Source organism: Corythoichthys intestinalis, chromosome 22 (genome assembly GCF_030265065.1).
Source record: "Corythoichthys intestinalis isolate RoL2023-P3 chromosome 22, ASM3026506v1, whole genome shotgun sequence".
Lineage (NCBI taxonomy): Eukaryota > Metazoa > Chordata > Actinopteri > Syngnathiformes > Syngnathidae > Corythoichthys > Corythoichthys intestinalis.
The window spans coordinates 16,332,356-16,353,590 of record NC_080416.1 but is presented as its reverse complement, the minus strand read 5'-3'; the positions used below and the strand labels follow the sequence as shown (position 1 = coordinate 16,353,590).

At 40.2% G+C, this 21,235-nt stretch overlaps 1 protein-coding gene across 3 annotated transcripts in view; it reads right to left on the bottom strand.

Moving 5' to 3' along the window:
- trappc9 (trafficking protein particle complex subunit 9) overlaps window positions 1-21,235 on the bottom strand; it is a 280,127-nt gene that overhangs the window by 219,868 nt on the left and 39,024 nt on the right. For all 3 annotated transcript variants that reach the window (XM_057828240.1, XM_057828241.1, XM_057828242.1), the window contains 3 exons: window positions 11,978-12,104; window positions 7,720-7,865; window positions 1,702-1,787 (listed from right to left, as the gene is read on the bottom strand). In XM_057828240.1, the coding sequence (XP_057684223.1) occupies window positions 1,702-1,787; window positions 7,720-7,865; window positions 11,978-12,104 (359 nt within the window). The remainder of the gene's footprint in view (window positions 1-1,701; window positions 1,788-7,719; window positions 7,866-11,977; window positions 12,105-21,235) is intronic.

The following is a 21,235-nucleotide window of genomic DNA, read 5'->3' as shown; positions in this document are numbered from 1 at the left end:
AAAAAAAAAAAAAAAAAAAATCCTATTCATTTAGGGATGTTCTTGAATAACTTCAGTAACCCAAAATCTACAGGAAGTGTCCCCTAAATTCCTCAACAAGAAAAGGAATTGCCCGAAAATCAACACTGACGGCCACAAACGTCCAATCTGCTTGAAGTGGGTTGGCACATTATTAATATATATACATATATATATATATATATATATATATATATATATATATATATATATAAACACACATTTTTTTTAATTATACTTTGGGAAATAAAGTGAAAAAATGTGTCATATGTAGAGCTGTCCTAGCTTATCATTCCGTCGACGGTGATTAAAGGGTTAAAAAAAATACATGCGTGAAAAGTTAAGAATGGCGGAACGCAAGCGGGGATCGTAACCCAAAGCCAAAAAAAGCACACCAGTGGCCAAAGAATGGACTTATTTCAACGAAACAAAGGAGGGTACGCCTTGTGTGCGGTCTCTTCAATGCCAAGCTTGGAAGTGCATACCACGGCAGGACGTCGGCCGTGAGCGAACACTTGAAGCGCCGTCACCCAGTTGTAATTTTGGAAGACGACAGGAGACAACAAGCTGGCAGATCGTAAGTCGATATAACTAGTTTTATTCATAACGGCGTTTAAGTTAAATTTAGTATAACTGTTATTTTTGTCAGTAGTGAGTAATCTAATTAATTACTTTTTCCATCTTTGCAACGCCATTACCATTACTGAGGATGTAAAGGCGCACTTTACTGCAATTTGGTAACTTCAATGACCCAAGAGATGTCTGAGAGACACAGAGAGTGCACAGAGAGCATTTAGCGTAGTGAGCGTCATCTTAAACTCTCGGGTCACTTTTTTGCCCTAAACTTTTCTTGAATGACATATGCACCTTGTGATTAAAAAAAAATGGAAACACTGGCCTGCTTACTATAGTCCATGACTGCACTAATCTTACTTAGCCTGGAACTCCAGACTCATAGCTGTTCCAGCAATCGAGTCTGGCGACTGTCCGGTGGCTCAAATGCCCAGGGCGGAGCCAGCCACAGCAAACAGACAGCTGAGTGGACCAATCAGCGACGGACAGACGTGAGACGTTGGTAAAGCGACAAGAAACTAGCGCGAGCGGAGAATGGAAAGTGTTTATTCAACATGGCTAGCACGAGACGGACTGTTGTCAATGACTTGTGTCGACGCATTTTTGGTCATTTAAAATGTATTTTGCCACGGATTGGAACATATTCTCGGCTCTCCCGTTCGCCATCCGTCTCGTTGTGGAGACGACTTCCGACGCGCAAGAACACGTCACGCAAATAATCGAATCTGATTGGACAGATGATTTCGTTCGCCTCGAGAGGCCATTAAGGAGCTGGGTCCCAGACTATTCTCACAGTGTTTGAAAAATACAGGGAGAACAGGCCGTGCCAGGCAAAATCTTACTTACTTTATATTCTAACGTACTATGTTAATATAGTAGTACATAGTAGTATAGTAGTTGAACATTTTCATTATCGCGGCCGGTCCCCATTAACCCCGAAAAACGAGGGATCACTGTACTCCACAACTTTGACCAAGAAGTCGATTACCACAGAGATGGCGAATCAGCCCAAAAAATTCCCTGGACAGAATGAGGACAGAATAAAGTTCCAGATCCTGTTCCGGCAGAATCAGCCACAAATTAAGTACTTGTGTTATGAATGTTACTAACCACATTCTCCACTCGAAGCTCGTAAGGCATTGGGTTGTAGACCATGAGCTGGACTTCACAAACATCTCCTTGAACCCACTGGAAGTCTAAAACAAAACAGACAGACTTAATCAATTTTTATAGTGTATGACGCCAATAATTGTTATGTTATGGGGTCTAACATAGGTAAGATGTCTGGAACCATGTCGATGATGTCGCTTAATGTTGGAGAGACACAAAGAAATCAACCGTAATGGGATTGAGTTTAATATTACTTTCATTTAAAATATTATAGACCGGCAGTGAAGTAGCCATGATTTATGATTTGATGGATGGCGTAAACTGAAATGTTAACATTCATAGTCAATTGATTCCAACAAACAGATGTCTGAGTCTCTTAAGCTTCTGAAGGGGTTTACAGGAGGCAAAAGGTTTCAGGGAAGGCAAACACACACGTACGATGTTAACGTCTGGAAGAGTGCAGTGTAACCTGGGCTCTGGCGTATAAGCATGCTCTCATAGCCAAACAATTAACTGAAAAAAGAGAATATTCAGTTGCCTGTTTCAGCTCCATTAAACCTCCAGAAGGAACAATGCGTGACCCCGATGGATAAGTTACACATTGTTCAACCTGAACACTGTTTTTGTGTAAACCGAGTCTGAAGGTATGGTATCTTTTTTCGTATTTACCGTTTGACTGTTTGTATTACTCTAACATACCAAATATAAAATAAATAGCATTTATCGCATAGCTTAAGGAAAACAGGCAGAATATATCTGACAAAGGGCATACGTGATACATGACGCCTTCTGACCACGGGAGCCCAACGCATGCGTCATGCAGCTGACTGAGCAAGATCGACGTCGACCATCAGGGGATGGGCTTGTGGATGTTTTGGTTATGTCTGCAACACTAAATCCCACAATCAGCTCTTCAGGACAGTCCAGAACAAATGCCGGGACGTCCTATACTACCACAACTCCCGATAACAAAAATAACTCCAAGTTAAGCTCAGCGCCTCTCAGACGGTGAGGCTCGCCGAACCTCCCACCTCAGTAGCCTCATTAACCATGACCCAGCAACAGTGACACACAAACTTGACCGCCCAAATCTGCAACAGAAGAAGACCCAAACACACCCCTCTTCCTGCCCATGGCCTGCCCCGCGAGAGCCTTCAAAAAGACTGAATGTTTAACTAATCATTGTCATTTGTTCTTGGGAATCTTGTTGACTTGTGTTATGGTGACCCTGGAACCAGTCTGCCACCTCGCCTGGGTCTGTTGCTGTTTTGCCTTGCCGTTTGATCACAGTCGACCCGAATAAATTGTCAACTTGTGTTTCGATGCCTTTTTCCAGCTTTCAAAATGGAGTCAGTACAAGGGGTTAAGACGAAGGTTAATGCATGGAGTTTGGCCTTTTGGCTGGGTTGTCGGATCTCACCGGCCCGGATCTTTGGAGCTGCGCCAGCGCAGGTCCGGCGGTTCGGCTGGCGTGATTCCGGCAATCTGGCTGAAAGGTCAGATTCCTTCAAGTCGGATGATAACTCATGGAACATGACTTTTCATTGTATTATATGCAACAATGTAAGGTGATTACAGGTTGTTAGTTAAATGGTTTTAGCATAAAGGCTTTAACTGCAATGTGGCCTGTCATGAAAATAAGTTCGTCACCTATGCTTTTTCCAAACTGAGCAGAGAATGCCAAACACTGGTGAGGAGTGGTATCAAGGTTAAAGCAGTGAGAAGAAATTAAAGTGGAGCAATAACATCAAAACCAAGATAGAAAAAAATCAGCATGACAAAGGTAAGGAAAGAGGAACTGAAATTATACAGGATAACGTGGTGACGCTTTTTTCCAAAAATAATCACATCGTGCTTACATACGGCATAGCTGGGATGTAACATGTGCAACCCGGTATTGTGTATGACAACAGATCAGATCAAAGGCAAACTGGCTTTTCTTTATCACATCAATTCAATGCACAGCATGAATTTTGAAGATTATGAAATATGTAGAGTATACAAAAGCCATGGGTTGCAACAGAGTTGCTCAGAATACTAATGACTCTGTCAAGACCCCAATAAGTAAAATCCATGGGTAGGACATGAACACTACCTCTGAGGCTATAAAGGTTTAGAAGTGAGCCACTGCAGGAGGGTAATTAAGTTCTCCAGAGTATATTCCTCGTGTGTATATTCCAATGATCACTGGAGACCCGAGACACGTGTCTCTTCTAAATGTTTTTAATGTTCCGAGATCCAGAGGGAAGACAATCGGCGAGCATTTATTTCGGCTTTAGTTTGCCAAGATGAAATGCACGCTCACAGCCATCCTAACATCACGGGACTCCATTTGAGCGCTGCGCGAACAGACACTTTAAAAGTGTGAGGAGACAATCAAAACCTCATCAGGTGGCAGAGCGCACCCAGGAGGAAGCTAAGATTCGTTTTTGGATTTGTCCCTAAAGGCTCGCAACCCTTCAGTGTTCCATTGGGATTCAACGGGGGAACAATGTGTGAATGTGTGTTTACTTGTCAATTTGGGTAACTAACATAATGCCCAAAGTAGGGGTGAGACATATATCGAAATGGTGATATATCGTGATACTTTGTATCCCAAAAGGTTATCGATATGCTCCTGCCAAGAATCGAGATGTCGTTTTAAAAAGGTGTCAATGTCTAAAATAACAACAACAACAAAAAAGGAACCAACAAGTTGCTACCAAATCTTCTACCATAATACCCACATAGCAGACAGTCATTGAACAAACATTGATTTTCCATCAAAATCATCAGTATGGTTGACATCAAAATTTTCGACGTCAAGTGACGTTGAAGCAACGTTGTTCTATAGTCTGTCAGGCGATGGTTGGGTTAACATTGTTTCATATAGTTAATGAACTAATGTTTACAAATAGTTGATTTATGATTGACCTGGAAATATGATTGAAAACTCGTTGAATTATGGATGAGCGGGCGTTTTGGTCGAAAACATAACATTGATTCCCCATTGTTCCAATATCATTAATAATCGAAATGATGTTTAGGTTTTGTAAGGATTTTAACGTTGAAACACCATATTAATTGAGGGTGCAAAAGTGACGTTGATTCAACGATATAAGATCAACAGCAGAATGTTAATCCAACATTTTTTCAACATCAGTCTGCTATCTGGGTAGTGTCTGTTAACTCTAAGGCTGCATTAACGGTGCTCGACGCTCAATCCATTTAGACTGGAAACGTTCGTTCGTTCATTCGAAATCAGAGCATTCACAGTCATTCTGCCCAATTTTCAGGGGATTTACAGGTCACTTGCTGTCATTTCAGGGCATTTCCAGGTCATTTCCTGTTGAGTTTGAGTCACTGCCTATTCATATGAGTGATTCCCAGTCACTTTCTGTTCTGTAACTCAAAATAAACAGGAAGTGACCCATAAAATTTGCCAAAATCAACAGGAAGTAACTGAAAATCAACAGGTAAAAGACCTTAAATGGCCTAAAATGACCTCATTGTCTGGCATTGGCTGCCACTGACGGCCATAGACGTTCAATCCGTTTGGAGTGGGAGGGATGGCAATTCGCTGCCACCCTCCCAGTTCAAATGGATTGGACGTCTACTAGTGATAAACCAATTTCAATTCACAGCGGAAGGTTGTTTTTCTATCTAGTTGTTTGTAGAATAGACGGACCCACACACACGCTTATTCACATGCCGTAAGCCTGTGCCCATTGCAGTTTCCTTTTGTAAAACATGTGTTAGGTGCTGCTTGGTAAGTTTTAGTTGCTTTAGCCTTTAAAGGTCTGTGCTCAGCGATCATCACATACTAAACTAACTTGTAGTGTTACCATAACATTCGCGTTAGCGTAGCGTTCATCTCAGCATTAGCATGGTGACTGTCTTCTTAAACTCTTGGAAAAGATTTTACATACTGTTCGTGGCATCCAGGTGAGTTAATTAATTGCAAATAATGTGTTTTCCTGCTGAGTGTGTATTATCATCATGCTAATGGTGATACCCTGGAGGAGGAGGTGGAGGAGCTGGTAAATGACCTGAAGACAGCTGGATGCACAGTTTCAAAGGCTACTGTCAGTGGAACACTACGGTGCAATGGTTTAAAATCATGCCTCGGTCAGAAGGTTCCCCTGTTGAAGCCAGTGCATGTCAAGGCCAGTCTCAAGTTTGCCAGGGACCATCTGAATGATGCAGAGGGGTCATGGGAGAAAGTCAGAGGACACCAAAGTAGAACTTTTTGGTTCAAACTTTACTTGTCGTGTTTGGAGGAAAAAGAAGGATGAGTACAATCCAAAGAACACCATCCCCACTATGAAGTATGGGGTTGGAAACCATGCTTTGTGGCTGCTTTTTGGCAAAGGGTACAGGACGACTGTACTGTATAAAGCATAGGATGAATGGTCAAATGTACAGTCAGATTTTGAGCCACAAGCTCCTTGCCTCAGTCAGAGACTTGAAGATGAGTCGTTGCTGGATCTTCCAACATGACAATGATCCGAAACACACAGCCAAGCTGACCAAGGAGTGGCTGCGTAAAAATCATATCCAAGTTCTAGAGTGGTCTAGCCAGTCTCCAGACCTCAATCCAATAGAAAATCTTCAGATGGAGCTGAAACGTCGAGTTTCTCAATGACACATGACAGAGCTAGAGAAGATTTGTGTGGATGAATGGTCCAAAATCCTTGTTTCCATATGTGAACCTGGTGAAGAACTACAGAAGGCGTCTGACCTCTGTAATTGCAAACAAAGGCTTCTGCACTAAATACTAGCACTGATTTTCCCAAGGGTACAAATACTTATGTAAATTACAAATAAATTGTTGACAAGCATACAATGTGAGTTCCGGATTTTTTTTTTTTTTTTTAGATTATTTCTCTAAGTTGAAATGCATCTATGATTGAAATTTCAGACCTCTACTTATTTTCTAAGTGGGTGAAGTTGCAAAATCATAAGGGGTACAAATAGTTCTGCTCCTCATATTGGAGCATTATCGCCGCCTACTGTTCCAGGTTGGGGAAGTCAGTTCTCATCCAAAACCCACTTTGCATCGTCAACTGTTTAGACAGCGTTTAAGATTTCTACTCTGGAGAGCATTTTCAAATTTTTCCTTTTCAGCCCCCCAAAACACAGTCACCGTATAAACGATAGGGCTCTATGGAAAAGTTTTTGCGTTGTCACTCCCGTTGCCTTTGTCGTGTAGACGGTCCCCAAGTCAACTTTTTCCTTTTCTTCATCAAAATGTAATAATTTCTATCCAGAAAGCTCCCAAATGGACGAACAAACTGATTGATTTCACATCAAAAATGTTGCATTACAATTGTCCAGCAGTAAAATTGTTTGGAGCAGTGTAGACCCTCACAGACCCTGCCCAATCAAAATGTACCGTAATTGACAAGATTGTTCATCAACAGCAGTTAATGAAATTAGATTTAGATTTGTAATTTGTGTTGTTAAAGTTAACTAAACATTACTAAATGTATTTTTAACTCCATTTAATTATTTTAACACCAAATTATATAAACACCATTTTCTGAGAAAATAATTACATTGCAGTCATTGATTTTATTCTAATTCGTATTGCTTTGCAAATAAATCTTTAGTCAAGATTGCCACATTTCCTCTACAGAAACAACGCACAAGCAGCAGAGGATGAACAGTGTGACTGCAGGTACCATATATTGGCAGAGGGAGATAACAGCCGTAGGCTAATATCATCTAAGCATAATTAAGGCGGGATTATAAAAGTCGCCGAATGCTCATCTTGTTTGATAAGGCCGTACGAGATAAGCCTCAAGTGGAGCAAACGCGCCCAGTGAAGCGGAGTTCCATCGTGACGCAGACAGCCGGAATATTTAATCAATTCGAAGCCGCGGCTTTTTGTTCCCAACATGTAAAGCTTTGTGCAGTCAAGTGCATCTCCTTGGCTGATCAAGCGCCTTTTCATCATATCAAGGACATATGATGACGCTGTTTGGCCCTGGAATGAATCACCAGCTATTCTGTGAAGAGGTTTTAAAAGGTTTTTACCAATCTTTTTGCAGCGCTCCTCTCCTCTGTTGTGCATGACGATTGGCGAGTAGATGAATGGGCTGGCCGCGGATACATTTGGACCCAGCAGGCCTTTCACCTTGTGAGGACGCAGACTCACTGGGAGGTTAAGAAGCTTCACTGACCTATTTGAAAAATAATGAAAAACAAAGGACAACATTTTTAACTTTATGCCCAGAAGAGTGTCTTATTTATTACTGCATGGCGATATGCCATAATTTCCCGAATATAACACACACCCGTGTATAATGCGCACCCCAAATTTTAGCACCAATAAATAGAAGAATACAAGAAAACAGAGCTCGTGTACAGATACAGAAATGCCATTTTACTGACTGGTGAAACACAGCACAAGCATAGCATATTGGTAGTTCAAAACATTACCATAAACTGACAATATTTACGGTAATAATATGATTTGACAACTTCTCCAACTTACCAGAATCTAGGAAAAACCTAAACAGATGTGACTTTTCTTTTAAAGGCTGCCCTATAACTTGCTCATTTCTTCCATGAATTGATATAGTAAAATGAAATTGAGAACGTAAGTCGGAAATCCGAGAGAGCTCATCGCTGTCGACACGACAGTAACAATAGGAACTATTGTTATTTTGGGTTTGAGTTTCCCGAGGGACAGATATATTTGACAGACACACACAGGAAGTCTGTGTTGTTACGTTTGTTATGGTCCGAGTTGCGGAGCTGCAATAAACGTCGACTCATATGAGTTCAAGAAACTAAATTCTGTGCTTTATGAAGAGTGACGAAAAAACAGAATTTAACACAGACGAAATCATTCGGCCGATCAGAGTGAAGTATTACCGAAACAAAATGGTGACGTCACGTACTGTAATGGTCGGCCACGGATCGTTGCATACGTTTCTTCAAAACAACGTGGCCGTGTCAACAACAAAAAATCGGTTTATATATACAGTGGGGAGAACAAGTATTTGATACACTGCCAATGGGAATACTTGTTCTCCCCACTGTATATACAGTATATAAAAATATATTTCTGTTTCCATCCATGTACCCGTTTATAATGCACACCATGAGTGTTTTTCGGGAAAAGAAGTGCGTGTTATATTCGGGAAATTACGGTATATTATATCAGCCATTTTATGTAACAAAAACGATATGCCACAATCTAGTATATTTGTAATTATTTGATGGAGTGGGAAAAAGTTATTAAATGAGGAAAGGTTATTGATAATTGTGTATGTGTTCATAATGGCTTATGCTTTACTATGTGTATTCACATTCATTAACTTATTCCCTGCTATTGATGGCAATAGGCATTCAATCCTCTTGAACTGCCAGCCCTCAAATTTCAAATGAATTGCCCAAGGAGTTCCCAGTTTCGTTATTTGAGAACCACATGTTTGTGTTATGTGGTGATTTATCACACCTTTGGTTTCCTGTTATAGGGATATCTAATGGCCAGTCCGCATCATTGATTTAAGTACACTGGTATGAAAAAGTATCTGAATCTTTTGGAATTGCTCTCATTTCTGCATAAAATCACCATCAAATGTGATCTGATCTTCGTCAAAATCACACAGATGAAAAATCAGTGTCTGCTTTAACTAAATCCACCCAAACATTTATAGGCTTTCATATTTTAATGAGGATAGTATGCAAACAATGACAGAAGGGGCAAAAATAAGTGAACAATCACATTTAATATTTTGTGCCCCCCCCCGGGAAGCAATAACTTCAACCAGACACCTCCTGTAGCTGCAGATCAGTCTGGCACATGGATCAGAACTAATCTTGGCCCATTTTTCTCTACAAAACTGCTGATAAACATTTGAATTAAATCTCCCATTATTGATTGCAAGTTGTCCAGGCCCTGAGGCAGAAAAACAGCCCCAAATCATAATGCTCCCTCCATCATGCTTCACGGTGGGTATGAGGTGTTGATTTTAGTGAGCTCTTCCATTTTTCCTCCACATATTACATTGTGTGTTACTCCCAAACAATTCAACTTTGGTTTCATCAGTCTACAAAATATTTTGCAAAAACTTCAGTGGAGTGTCCAAGTGCCTTTTTGCAAACACTACTTGAGGGCCACAGTGGGTCCTGGTCTTTGTTCTAACTGACCCAGCACAGAGCTTTTAACCAATGAGGTTTCAATGGAAACAAGAAGAACCTGACTGCAATCAACTAATTGCAGTTATAACACACCAGATTGGTTGAAAGGTGTCCTCTTGATGGGTTTAGGCAAAAACCCGCACCCACAGTGGCCCTTTGTGGAATAGTTTGCCCACCCCTGTATTAGGCTACGTCTACACTAGGACAGATAATTTTCTCCAGGGTATTTTGCCAACTATTTTTATACCTGTCCACACTTCGTTTAAGGTGCGTTTAAGGCCCCGCCGCTTCTGCAAGGTACACCTGCATTTGCGCAAACTACGCATGCGTAGAAAGGAGAAGCCTAATGTGTTACGTCATCACCCGCGCGGTTTACCTCTGAACCGGAAACTCATTACTTGCTCGAGGCAAAATTCGAAATTACTACTCATTCTAGACTTTCATTATTTTGTGATCACAATTTTTTTCGTGATCGCAATTTAACGCATCACGCAGGAGCGAGAGTGAAGGGAGAGCACGCTCGGCTTTTCACACTAAAAACAGCGAGGGCATGACGTCCCTTCCTTAGTATCGGAATGTTGTACAGAGACAGCAGTCCATATTGGGCGGCGCGTAAGCGGTGAGTAACATTACCCGCCTACATTATCCGTCTAACAACTAATCCGGATAATAGGCATACTAGTCTAGACGACATGCCGCAAAGTCCAACAAATTACACGTTTAAGGCCATTATCCGTCCTCGTGTAGACGTAGCCTTAGACTATACCAGTGATTTCTGTAAGTGTCTAGCAGACACTCTAAGGTTCTTTTTTACCTTTCTGAGTACGCTGCGCTGAAATCTTGGCGTCATCTTTGGTAGACGGCCACTCCTTTGAGAGAGAAGCAACAGTGCCAAACTCTCTCCATTTGTAGACAACTTCTCTGACTGTCGATTGATGAACATCCATACTTTTAGAGATGGTTTTGTATCCTTTCCCAGCTTTATACAAATCAACAATCCTTGATCGCAGGTCTTCAGACAGCTCTTTTGAATGAGCCATCATGCATATCAGACAATGCTTCTTATCAAGACAGTTCTTACCAGGTGTGTGTTTTCTTGTGGGCAAGGCATCTTTAAACCACTCATCAGTGATTGGGCACACACCTGACTTAAATTGTTTTTGCTCTTAAAGTCTCCTTAGGTAGGGGTTCACCTAATTATTTTTTCCCCTTCTGTCATTGTTTGCATGCTATCCTCATTGAAATATGAGAACCCAAAAATGTTTGGGTGGTTTTAGTTAAAGCAGACATCGTTTTTACATCTGTGTGATTTTGACAAAAATCAGATCACATATGATGGTGATTTTATTCAGAAATGTGAGAAATTTCAAAAGGTTTTGATACTTTTTCATACCACTGGATCAATACTCTCAAATTGAGTGTTTTCATATGATTATAAAATTGACGACAGTGAAGATGTAAGGTATCTATAACATCATTAATCTATATCCAGTATATCACTCTTTATCCTTAATCTATCATAGCAGAGTCATAATCATTAGCAGTTTGCAACAAGTACTTGCATTTTACCCTTTTGGTAATTCTGGTCCAAACATAGCATTGGAACATGTATGATTAGACTTAAATTATTGGCTCCCACTGACGTTAATCATTCACTACTAGTTGAATGAATTGACATCTATTGCCGTCAATGGCAGCCAGTGAGGTAACATCCAAAATAATGAGTCACAGAAGAAGTGGACATGCCTGGAAACATTCATGGCGTAAATACCTGTTGAGAACATTGTGCAAAACACACTAAAACATTAAATAGCTGGAAATTAACATACTCTACCTGTAAAAACTGAGAGCTTTTTAAATTCATCCTGCAATTGTACCCGCCAGCCTAATATCCCTAACTTTTTTGTGAGGCGTATTTTGCCTTTGTAAAGATAATAACAGCCAATTTTGAATGCCAGATCTTAATTTACGCTCTTATTCATGTTGTTATTGTGGCTGTGTTGAAGAGGTGCTTCCCTGGATTATAATTAGAGATGAGTCAACTCCTGTACTGAAACTCATAAGATTGCACAGTTGTTCCTAATGAAGAGTCCAATGAGTGTATTTCATTGATGTAATTCATCTACCAAGAGTGCTGACTTACCGGACAATAGGGAGCTTTGTGAAAGGCACCGGTGGGAGCTTGAGGCCATCCGGTAGGGTGATGACCTCCATTCCACCCGGGCACTTGGAGGTGTAATTTTCCAAGCTCTGGGTCACTTCTTTTTTCTCTATAAAATGTAGAAACATCATGTACAGTTTTTTTTTTTTACTGCCTAGATTTCGTGTTCGCGCGCTATAAATAAGCCAAACATTAATGGCCTGTGAGGTGAGTCTCCCTCAGCTATACCGCGCAGAGTCTTCAAATAAAAATATTAAGCCTTATTGTACCATGAATAGCTTTAAAAAGGGGAACATTACTGCTCACCCGGCTGTAAAAATTGCTTTGGCTCGGCGAGGCTCAGGAACGGTGAGTAGAGAGACACTTGCGAAAACTCAAACCACCGCGGTGACGTGGCTTAAATCAGTTGATGAAAACCTCATTGTGTCCCCCCCCCCCCCCCCTCAAAAAAAAAAACCAGCGGCAGAACGCATCTCTGACGAGATCATAGACTGAGAGACAATGCCGGTTCAAATGGTTTTGACGTCTATCGGCCGTCAATGGCTGCAAGTGAGTGAATATTGAAGGGAATAGTATCAATTCCCATATTTACTCTTTGTAATACTCTAACACACCCAATAGAAAATAAATACCGTTGAAATCATAGTTTAACAAAGCAAGCAGAATATACAGTATTTGATATTCTGAAAATTGGACTTGGGGTGATTTGAATTTGCAGCGCCAAGACACCGGGCAGATAAGGGCATAACAGATACAGGACGCCTGCTGACTACGGAAGCCCAACACGTGCGCAATACAGCTGGCTGAGCAAGAGTGACGCTGACGGAGCAAGACATCTACAAGCCCTAGTCTGGACCACCAAATCCCGCCATCAGCTCTTCTGGAGCCCAACAATGGACAGTCCAGAACAATGGCGGGACATCCTGTCTTGCCACAAGGAACGCTCGATAACAAGAAGACTCCACAGCTGAGAACTTGAACACTCAGAGCTCCTTTTGAGCTGAGGCTGACAAAATCTCAAACTCTGATTGCCTTGGCAACAATGACGCACGGATTCATTGGCCCAACCTGCAGCAGGAAATTACCCTAAACAACACTCAAACACACCCTTCTCCCGGACCACAGCCCGCCTTACCAGAGCCTTCAAAAGACTAATTATTTAGTTAGCGTTGTCTTTTCTCTGTACCATTTTTGTGTACTTGTTGTTTGTTGACCTTGGAGCCAGTTTTCCTCCTCGCCTGGGTCTATTTACTGTTTTTCCTTGCTGAATGATTGCTGTCGACTTGCAATAAATTGTCAACTGAACGCGCAGAGTTTGGCCTTTTGGCCAGGTTGTCGGAGCTCAGCGGCCCGTGTCGTTAGAATTGCGCTAGCGTGGTTCCAGCTGTTCGAGTGGCGTGATTCCGGCAATCTGGCTAAAAGGTCAAATTCAAACAATATCTTCCCATTTAGTTCTTTAAAGCTCACTTTGTTTTGTTATATTTTTCCCAAGGGGTGTGACTCACTACCTCCAGGATTGACCTATAATTAACCTAGTGACCGACATTAAGAGCTTAAAGCATGATCTCCACACAGTATAAATGTGCCGTAGCACATTGGGAATAGACTGAAATGAAGAGATCAGGAAAAAAATGAAAATATGCCTTTTAAAAGCTTGTATCCAAATAGTTGGCTCTCTGGAGTGCCTCACTGTATTTGACAAAAGTCTGCCACACATTTCATCAACCCCTTGACGCCATTGTTTTGAAAAATCAAGGTTTAAAACTCGTTCGCTTGTGTTTTTATTTTCAAGTAGATGCTAAATCAAGTTGAGAAAGTTGATTAATTTATTCACCGCCATTGACAGTGATAAACCGTATTTTTCATCCTGTGGAAAATATGATGAAATCCAAGACCGAGAACAGACAAGTCATATTGAAAGGCAATTTAAAATAAAAATAGAGAACAACAGAACAGGATGAATAAGTGTGCGGTATGGTAACATTACATGACTCATAAACAACAAACTGAGAACGTGCACGGTATGTTAACGTAACATCGCTATTAAGAGTTATTCAGATAACAAGTTGGGATGTACCGAAAGCAAAATTCCTGGCAGAAACCAAATAATGGAAACACTTGGCCGAAAAGCTGAAAAATAAGCATGCATATAGTCCATTTTTTATTCATTTTATTTCAATATTTTCTGATTAATGCATTGGTTCTACAACCCCGAAGGCTCGAGAAATTTAGTTTGAAAGGTGCCTATTATGAAACCCTATGGAAGGGTGTGTTCCCGGCAGCAGTGAGCGTTTTGTGGCAAACTCTGAACGCGTCCTTTTGCAGAGTTGCTGGCGTCGTTGTGGCATTCTGTTTGCACAAGTCAAGGCCGATGAAACCTTGATAAATTCGCTTCCTTGGACACTCGAAAAATGGCTCTCACCCTTCCAATTGCTAAGCTAAATGAGATCTCGATGTACGTTTGTGCCAGACTGCAGTTCACAACAGCAAATAACTATTCCGTTCTTGCCGAAACTAGTAAAGCTATTAATGAGGCTATTACAATCTCACCTAATCCTTAAAACAAGACTGTTTCCTTGTGCAAAAAGTGGAATCCATCGGGAGCCTGGCAAGTGGGCCAAGTTCTAGCGGCGCCGAAACCGAGCAAAGTGACTGGCAGAGGGGTTATGAAAGTCTCGGGGGAAAAAATGTGACAGAACGAGGAAGTGGTCGTGCTATAAATGTATTGCACTAAACCACAACAAATGCATATGTATGCATTTAAATTAGGGCTGTCAAATTTATTGCGTTAACGGGCGGTAATTCATTTTTTTAATTAATCACGTTAAAATATCCAACGCATTTCACGCATGCGCGGGACGGCTCACTCATGCATTGCCGAAAACAGACTACAATAGCGCCGTTTTATATATATATATTGAGAGCTAAGAGGCAGAGACAAGCGAGAGGAGTGGACTCAGGCATTCATTGGGGCCGCGCTATTTATTGGCATAAGCTTTGGCATCTCTTCCACAACAATAATAACTATTGTGGCGAGCGACGTGGGGTAGAATGACAGGTGATAATCTTTTTCTTAACACCCTGTATTGACCACAACACAGAGAAGATATAATACCACTGACAGTCATGGTTGCCCAACTTCCCATTATGCATTTGGGCGGAACAGTTAAGTTGCTACAGTATCATTTACTGAAAGCACAACAAAAATAATATTCCTCTCGCTCAAAAAAATAATTTTCACAAAAAGAAAAGCGCTTAATGCAGAGAGAACTAGCATTCCCAATCAAGATAGCTATACAAAATAATAGACTTTGGTCAAACTCTATTCAAACATTTCGTTTAGCTCAACAAATATACTAGATGGCAATATTTAGTCACAATATACAAACTATCAGAGGTCACGTACGTTGCGAAGTCAACACTCAAATGAACGTAAGGTACAATGAACCCGGAAACTACGGTGTCAGTCGAGCGGCAAAACGCACTAGAAAAACTTGGCTAAATCTGTAATTAATTTAAAATTCGCCCTTGACACCTTGTGGCATATTTCGATCATTACCTTCCACAATGGCGAGCTATTAGTTTATTTTTTGATCGAAAATTTTAGAAATTTCATTAAAACAAAAACAGAGGGGTTTTAATATAAAATTACTATAACTTGTGCTCACATTTATCTTTTAAGAATTACACGTCTTTCTATCCGTGGATCCCTTTCACAAAAATAATGTTAATGCCATCTTGTGGATTTATTGTTATCATAAACAAATACAGTACTTATGTACAGTATATTGAATGTATATATATCTGTCTTATCTTTCCATTCCAACAATAATTTACAGAAAAATATGTCATATTTTAGAGATGGTTTGAATTGCGATTAATTACGATTATTTTTAAGCTGTGATTAATTCGATTAAAAATTTTAATCGTTTGACAGCCCTAAATTAAATACTATTTGTATACCGTTCGCTTATTTCACTACAGTACTCACGTATGTGCTCAAACTCACTATACTCGATGTGGCACGGGACATCAATGGAAAGCAACTGCAGAATGCGCGTGGAACAGCGATGAAGCAAATTAATGTATTTTACTATATTTATTCATCACATTAGGACAATGGTTCTTCATACTATTCGGTGGTAAACCTTTGTTTTGTTTTGTTTTTTTAACCGAAAATGCAATTTTAGCTATTTTCATCCGAAAGTTTTCGACGTCAAATTTTCGGTCACATCTCTACTTACAAGCAACAATGATATAATAATGTGTTATTAATTTCATACTTAAGTCGCTACAGAGTATATAGTAAATCGCTCACCCTGGCCAAACTATGAGGGGAAACTGACTTATAGTCCGAAAAATACGGTACATCAAATCCAATTCAACTGGAATCACTGGTATTGAGCAATTATGTTTCACTGGCATTTACAGAGAGAGAGACATACAATCCAGTTTGACTCGGAGTACTGGCAGCGATCGCTGGACTGGACGTCTGGCAGTCAATGAATTAAAATACATTATAAATTAATACGTAGTATTACAATACATACAGTGCCTTGCAAAAGTATTCGGCCCCCTTGAATCTTGGAACCTTTCGCCACATTTCAGGCTTCAAACATAAAGATATGAAATTTAATTTTTTTGTCAAGAAGCAACAACAAGTGGGACACAATCGTGAAGTGGAACAACATTTATTGGATAATTTAAACTTTTTTAACAAATAAAAAACTGAAAAGTGGGGCGTGCAATATTATTCGGCCCCTTTACTTTCAGTGCAGCAAACTCACTCCAGAAGTTCAGAGAGGATCTCTGAATGATCCAATGTTGTCCTAAATGACCGATGATGATAAATAGAATCCACCTGTGTGTAATCAAGTCTCCGTATAAATGCACCTGCTCTGTGATAGTCTCAGGGTTCTGTTTAAAGTGCAGAGAGCATTATGAAAACCAAGGAACACACCAGGCAGGTCCGAGATACTGTCGTGGAGAAGTTTAAAGCCGGATTTGGATACAAAAAGATTTCCCAAGCTTTAAACATCTCAAGGAGCGCTGTGCAAGCCATCATATTGAAATGGAAGGAGCATCAGACCACTGCAAATCTACCAAGACCCGGCCGTCCTTCCAAACTTTCTTCTCAAACAAGGAGAAAACTGATCAGAGATGCAGCCAAGAGGCCCATGATCACTCTGAATGAACTGCAGAGATCTACAGCTGAGGTGGGAGAGTCTGTCCATAGGACAACAATCAGTCGTACACTGCACAAATCTGGCCTTTATGGAAGAGTGGCAAGAAGAAAACCATTTCTCAAAGATATCCATAAAAAGTCTCGTTTAAAGTTTGCCACAAGCCACCTGGGAGACACACCAAACATGTGGAAGAAGGTGCTCTGGTCAGATGAAACCAAATTTGAACTTTTTGGCCACAATGCAAAACGATATGTTTGGCGTAAAAGCAACACAACTCATCACCCTGAACACACCATCCCCACTGTCAAACATGGTGGTGGCAGCATCATGGTTTGGGCCTGCTTTTCTTCAGCAGGGACAGGGAAGATGGTTAAAATTGACGGGAAGATGGATGCAGCCAAATACAGGAACATTCTGGAAGAAAACCTGTTGGTATCTGCACAAGACCTGAGACTGGGACGGAGATTTATTTCCAACAGGACAATGATCCAAAACATAAAGCCAAATCTACAATGGAATGGTTCAAAAATAAACGTATCCAGGTGTTAGAATGGCCAAGTCAAAGTCCAGACCTGAATCCAATCGAGAATCTGTGGAAAGAGCTGAAGACTGCTGTTCACAAACACTCTCCATCCAACCTCACTGAGCTCGAGCTGTTTTGCAAGGAAGAATGGGCAAGAATGTCAGTCTCTCGATGTGCAAAACTGATAGAAAAATACCCCAAGCGACTTGCAGCTGTAATTGGAGCAAAAGGTGGCGCTACAAAGTATTAACGCAAGGGGGCCGAATAATATTGCACGCCCCACTTTTCAGTTTTTTATTTGTTAAAAAAGTTTAAATTATCCAATAAATGTTGTTCCACTTCACGATTGTGTCCCACTTGTTGTTGATTCTTGACAAAAAATTAAAATTTTATATCTTTATGTTTGAAGCCTGAAATGTGGCGAAAGGTTGCAATGTTCAAGGGGGCCGAATACTTTTGCAAGGCACTGTACGATTTCATGTATGATGCAAACAACAAACAACTAAGGTAAAAAAAAAAAAAAAAAAAGATTGAGATTGCTTTAACACAGAATGTCAGCCAATTCACGACAAAAGCCATCAAGGAGTTAATAAGCATTAAGCATTTGCAACCTCTGAATGAATTCAGATTTTTACTTCAAACTAATCTAATCCAACTGGCCACTGTGTTTAAGAAAACTGTGCATGAATGTTTAGTATCTACTCGATCTTGGCCGGACCGCCCATTAGGATGCATCAGAGGCGATTCCATCAAAAGTGGACAAGTACGTTAGCTCGCACCTGGAATTAGAATGCGCCTCCAAGTGCTTCTCGAGTGACCACTGTTGACTGAATCTCAATATTCCGTTCTATATGCAAAATAAGTGTCCCCCTTTTTGTCTGTCATTAGCCATAGAAACATGAAAAGGGAATCCAACAAACAACAAATGAAGCTTCACCATTCATTGTCATTAGAATTATCTAGATGCACACAAAACATTAAGATGCAAGGAAAGTTGGTGGTTTCTTGAGTAGAAATGTATGTAAAAAATTGTGTTTTGTGCTTATTTTGCATTCCACGTGCACCACGTGAGAGATTAATCACCAGCACTGAATACATGGGACAAGTTCACAAAAAAAGAAAGCTTAATTTGCATGTACAAATCCTTGCCAAGCCCACCATGATTAATCTTTTTTCAGAAGCATTGTTGTTCTACCGATGCAAAAACAGCAGCAAGTGACATCGAAACACGGTTCTAAAAACTGTTTTTGTTTGATTCACTTCAAGAGTTAAATTCTCTGTACTACACTGAAATACACAAACACCTTTTCGACGGAATCCAAAAGATCTAACCAGTGGCCTGTAATTTTTCAATATTTTTGCTTCATCATTCCCCATCAAAAGTAAGGTCGAGGCTTTTACAGACTTCTCCAGTCCCACTTGGAGCTCATAGTGTTATTGCTGGTGGCGGAGACATAAAAATCATTACCTGCCAATCTCCATTCCTGCGTTCCACACACATTCAAATTCCCACACATTCTATTGGCTGGATTTACTCTGCCAGCGACCAAAAATCCTTTGTCTGACATTTTCGATGATACACAACGCTGACAGATGCAGAGGTAATCAAGAGGAGGACATCCAAAGTTGTACAAAGGAAATATGAAAAATGAGCTTAGCCAACAAGTTCACTCTTCATTGTAAATCAAATGAAGTTGATCCAAGCGAGATGTTCTGGCAGCTGAAAGTCGATGCAAATCGAATCTGTTGTTTACTGTAAGTCGACCTCAAGTGAAACAACAGCACCCCTGCATGAACTCATAATACTCTTAAATAAGTGTCTCACAAATGATCTTATATACAAATAGATGGTTTTAAAATGCTGTATATTAAGTGTATTATTCTCTTGTGGAATCTTATAAAACCACAAAGGCACACTTACAGTATAGGAGTGAAGAGATGAGGGGTTTTTTTTGTGAATAGCTGAGATTGTCACCCTTCACAAGATGATGACAAAAGTCAAATTGTTTAGCACATGGTCATTCTTCTAATTTGGATTAGAGCTGCAGCTATCGATTATTTAGTAGTCAATTAATCGATGAACTAGTTAGTTTGAATAATCTAGTAATCGGATAAGGAACATAGAAAATTAAAATACCTTAGCTGAGCCTCAACCAGTATAAAAAAAATAAAAAAGCATGTAGGTACAACAAAGGAACAATTGGCTAACTTACATAGTAAAAGTCAGCTAGCTTAAATGCTTTTAAAATACTCACATTTTTTTTTTTTTATACAATGCTCTAAACGAATGGTTCAGACACATATTCCCACAAAAATTGGCTGAAAATACCTTCAAACTAAATTATGAATGCATTAAAAAAAAAACATTAGCTAGCCTCAAACAAAAACTTATGTTGATCTTAACAGAGAGCAGAGGGATTCAGCCATGTGAATAAGGCAGACTAGAGGGCAGTGTATCCACCCAAATCAATAAAACTAAAGGCAAACACTTTCAAAACAAACCATTACAACGCCACTTTAATGAAACAAATACTCGAAGCAGCAAAGTAGGTGCGACATATACTCTGGAGCGACTTATGTGTGAAATTATTATCACATTATTATATCATTTCACATGCTATTTTGGCGTTTTGGAGTGACACTGATAGTTTGGTAAACGTGTTAGCATGTTCTTTATGCTACAGTTATCTGACTATCTCTTAATAGCAATGTTACGTTAACATACCGGCCAAGTTCGCATTTCGTTGTTCATGCATCATGTAACATTATCATACTGTCCACTTATTCAGCATGTTGTTCTCCATTGTATTTTTATTTTAAATTGCCTTTGTAGATGACATTTACTCTATATGTTGGATTTTATCAAGTAAATTTCCCCCTAAAATGCAGCTCATACTTCGGTGCTACTTATTTTGTTTTTTTTTTCCCCTCTTCATTGCGCATTTTTGGGCTGGTGCGACTTATACTGAGGTGCGACTTATAGTCCGAAACACACGGTACTCATTCACCCATTGGTTGCCATTGATATCCATTTTGAGTCACTGCCTTTTCGGTAACCCAAAATCAACAGAAAGTGACCCATAAATGCCCCAAAATCAACAGCAAGTGACAAGTAATTGCCCCACGGGCCACGGACCGGTGTGATGTAGGCCTTTTTGTTTTTTTCCACGGACCGGCAATGAGTGGCAGAAAATTACAGTAAATATAAGATAGCCCGACGGGGCTCAAAACGAACATTTAAGTGCAGAAAAAATACAACTGAATCCACCTTTTTTTCTATGACAGCAGCCTCTCCTAAAACTTGGCAAATGTCCTTTGTCGCAGGCATAAAGAGTTATTCTACAATCATGAACGGTTTCTTGGCTTCAGCGCAACAGTTCACCACGAGTAATGATGCTCTCATGGTACCTTCACATGCTCTGTGAATGATGATCCTTACCACTTGCTCGCTGGTAATTACGAGCGCATCCTGCTCATGCTTTTTTGTCATGACAAAAAAAAAACAAAAAAAACATGGCCGACGCGGATGTC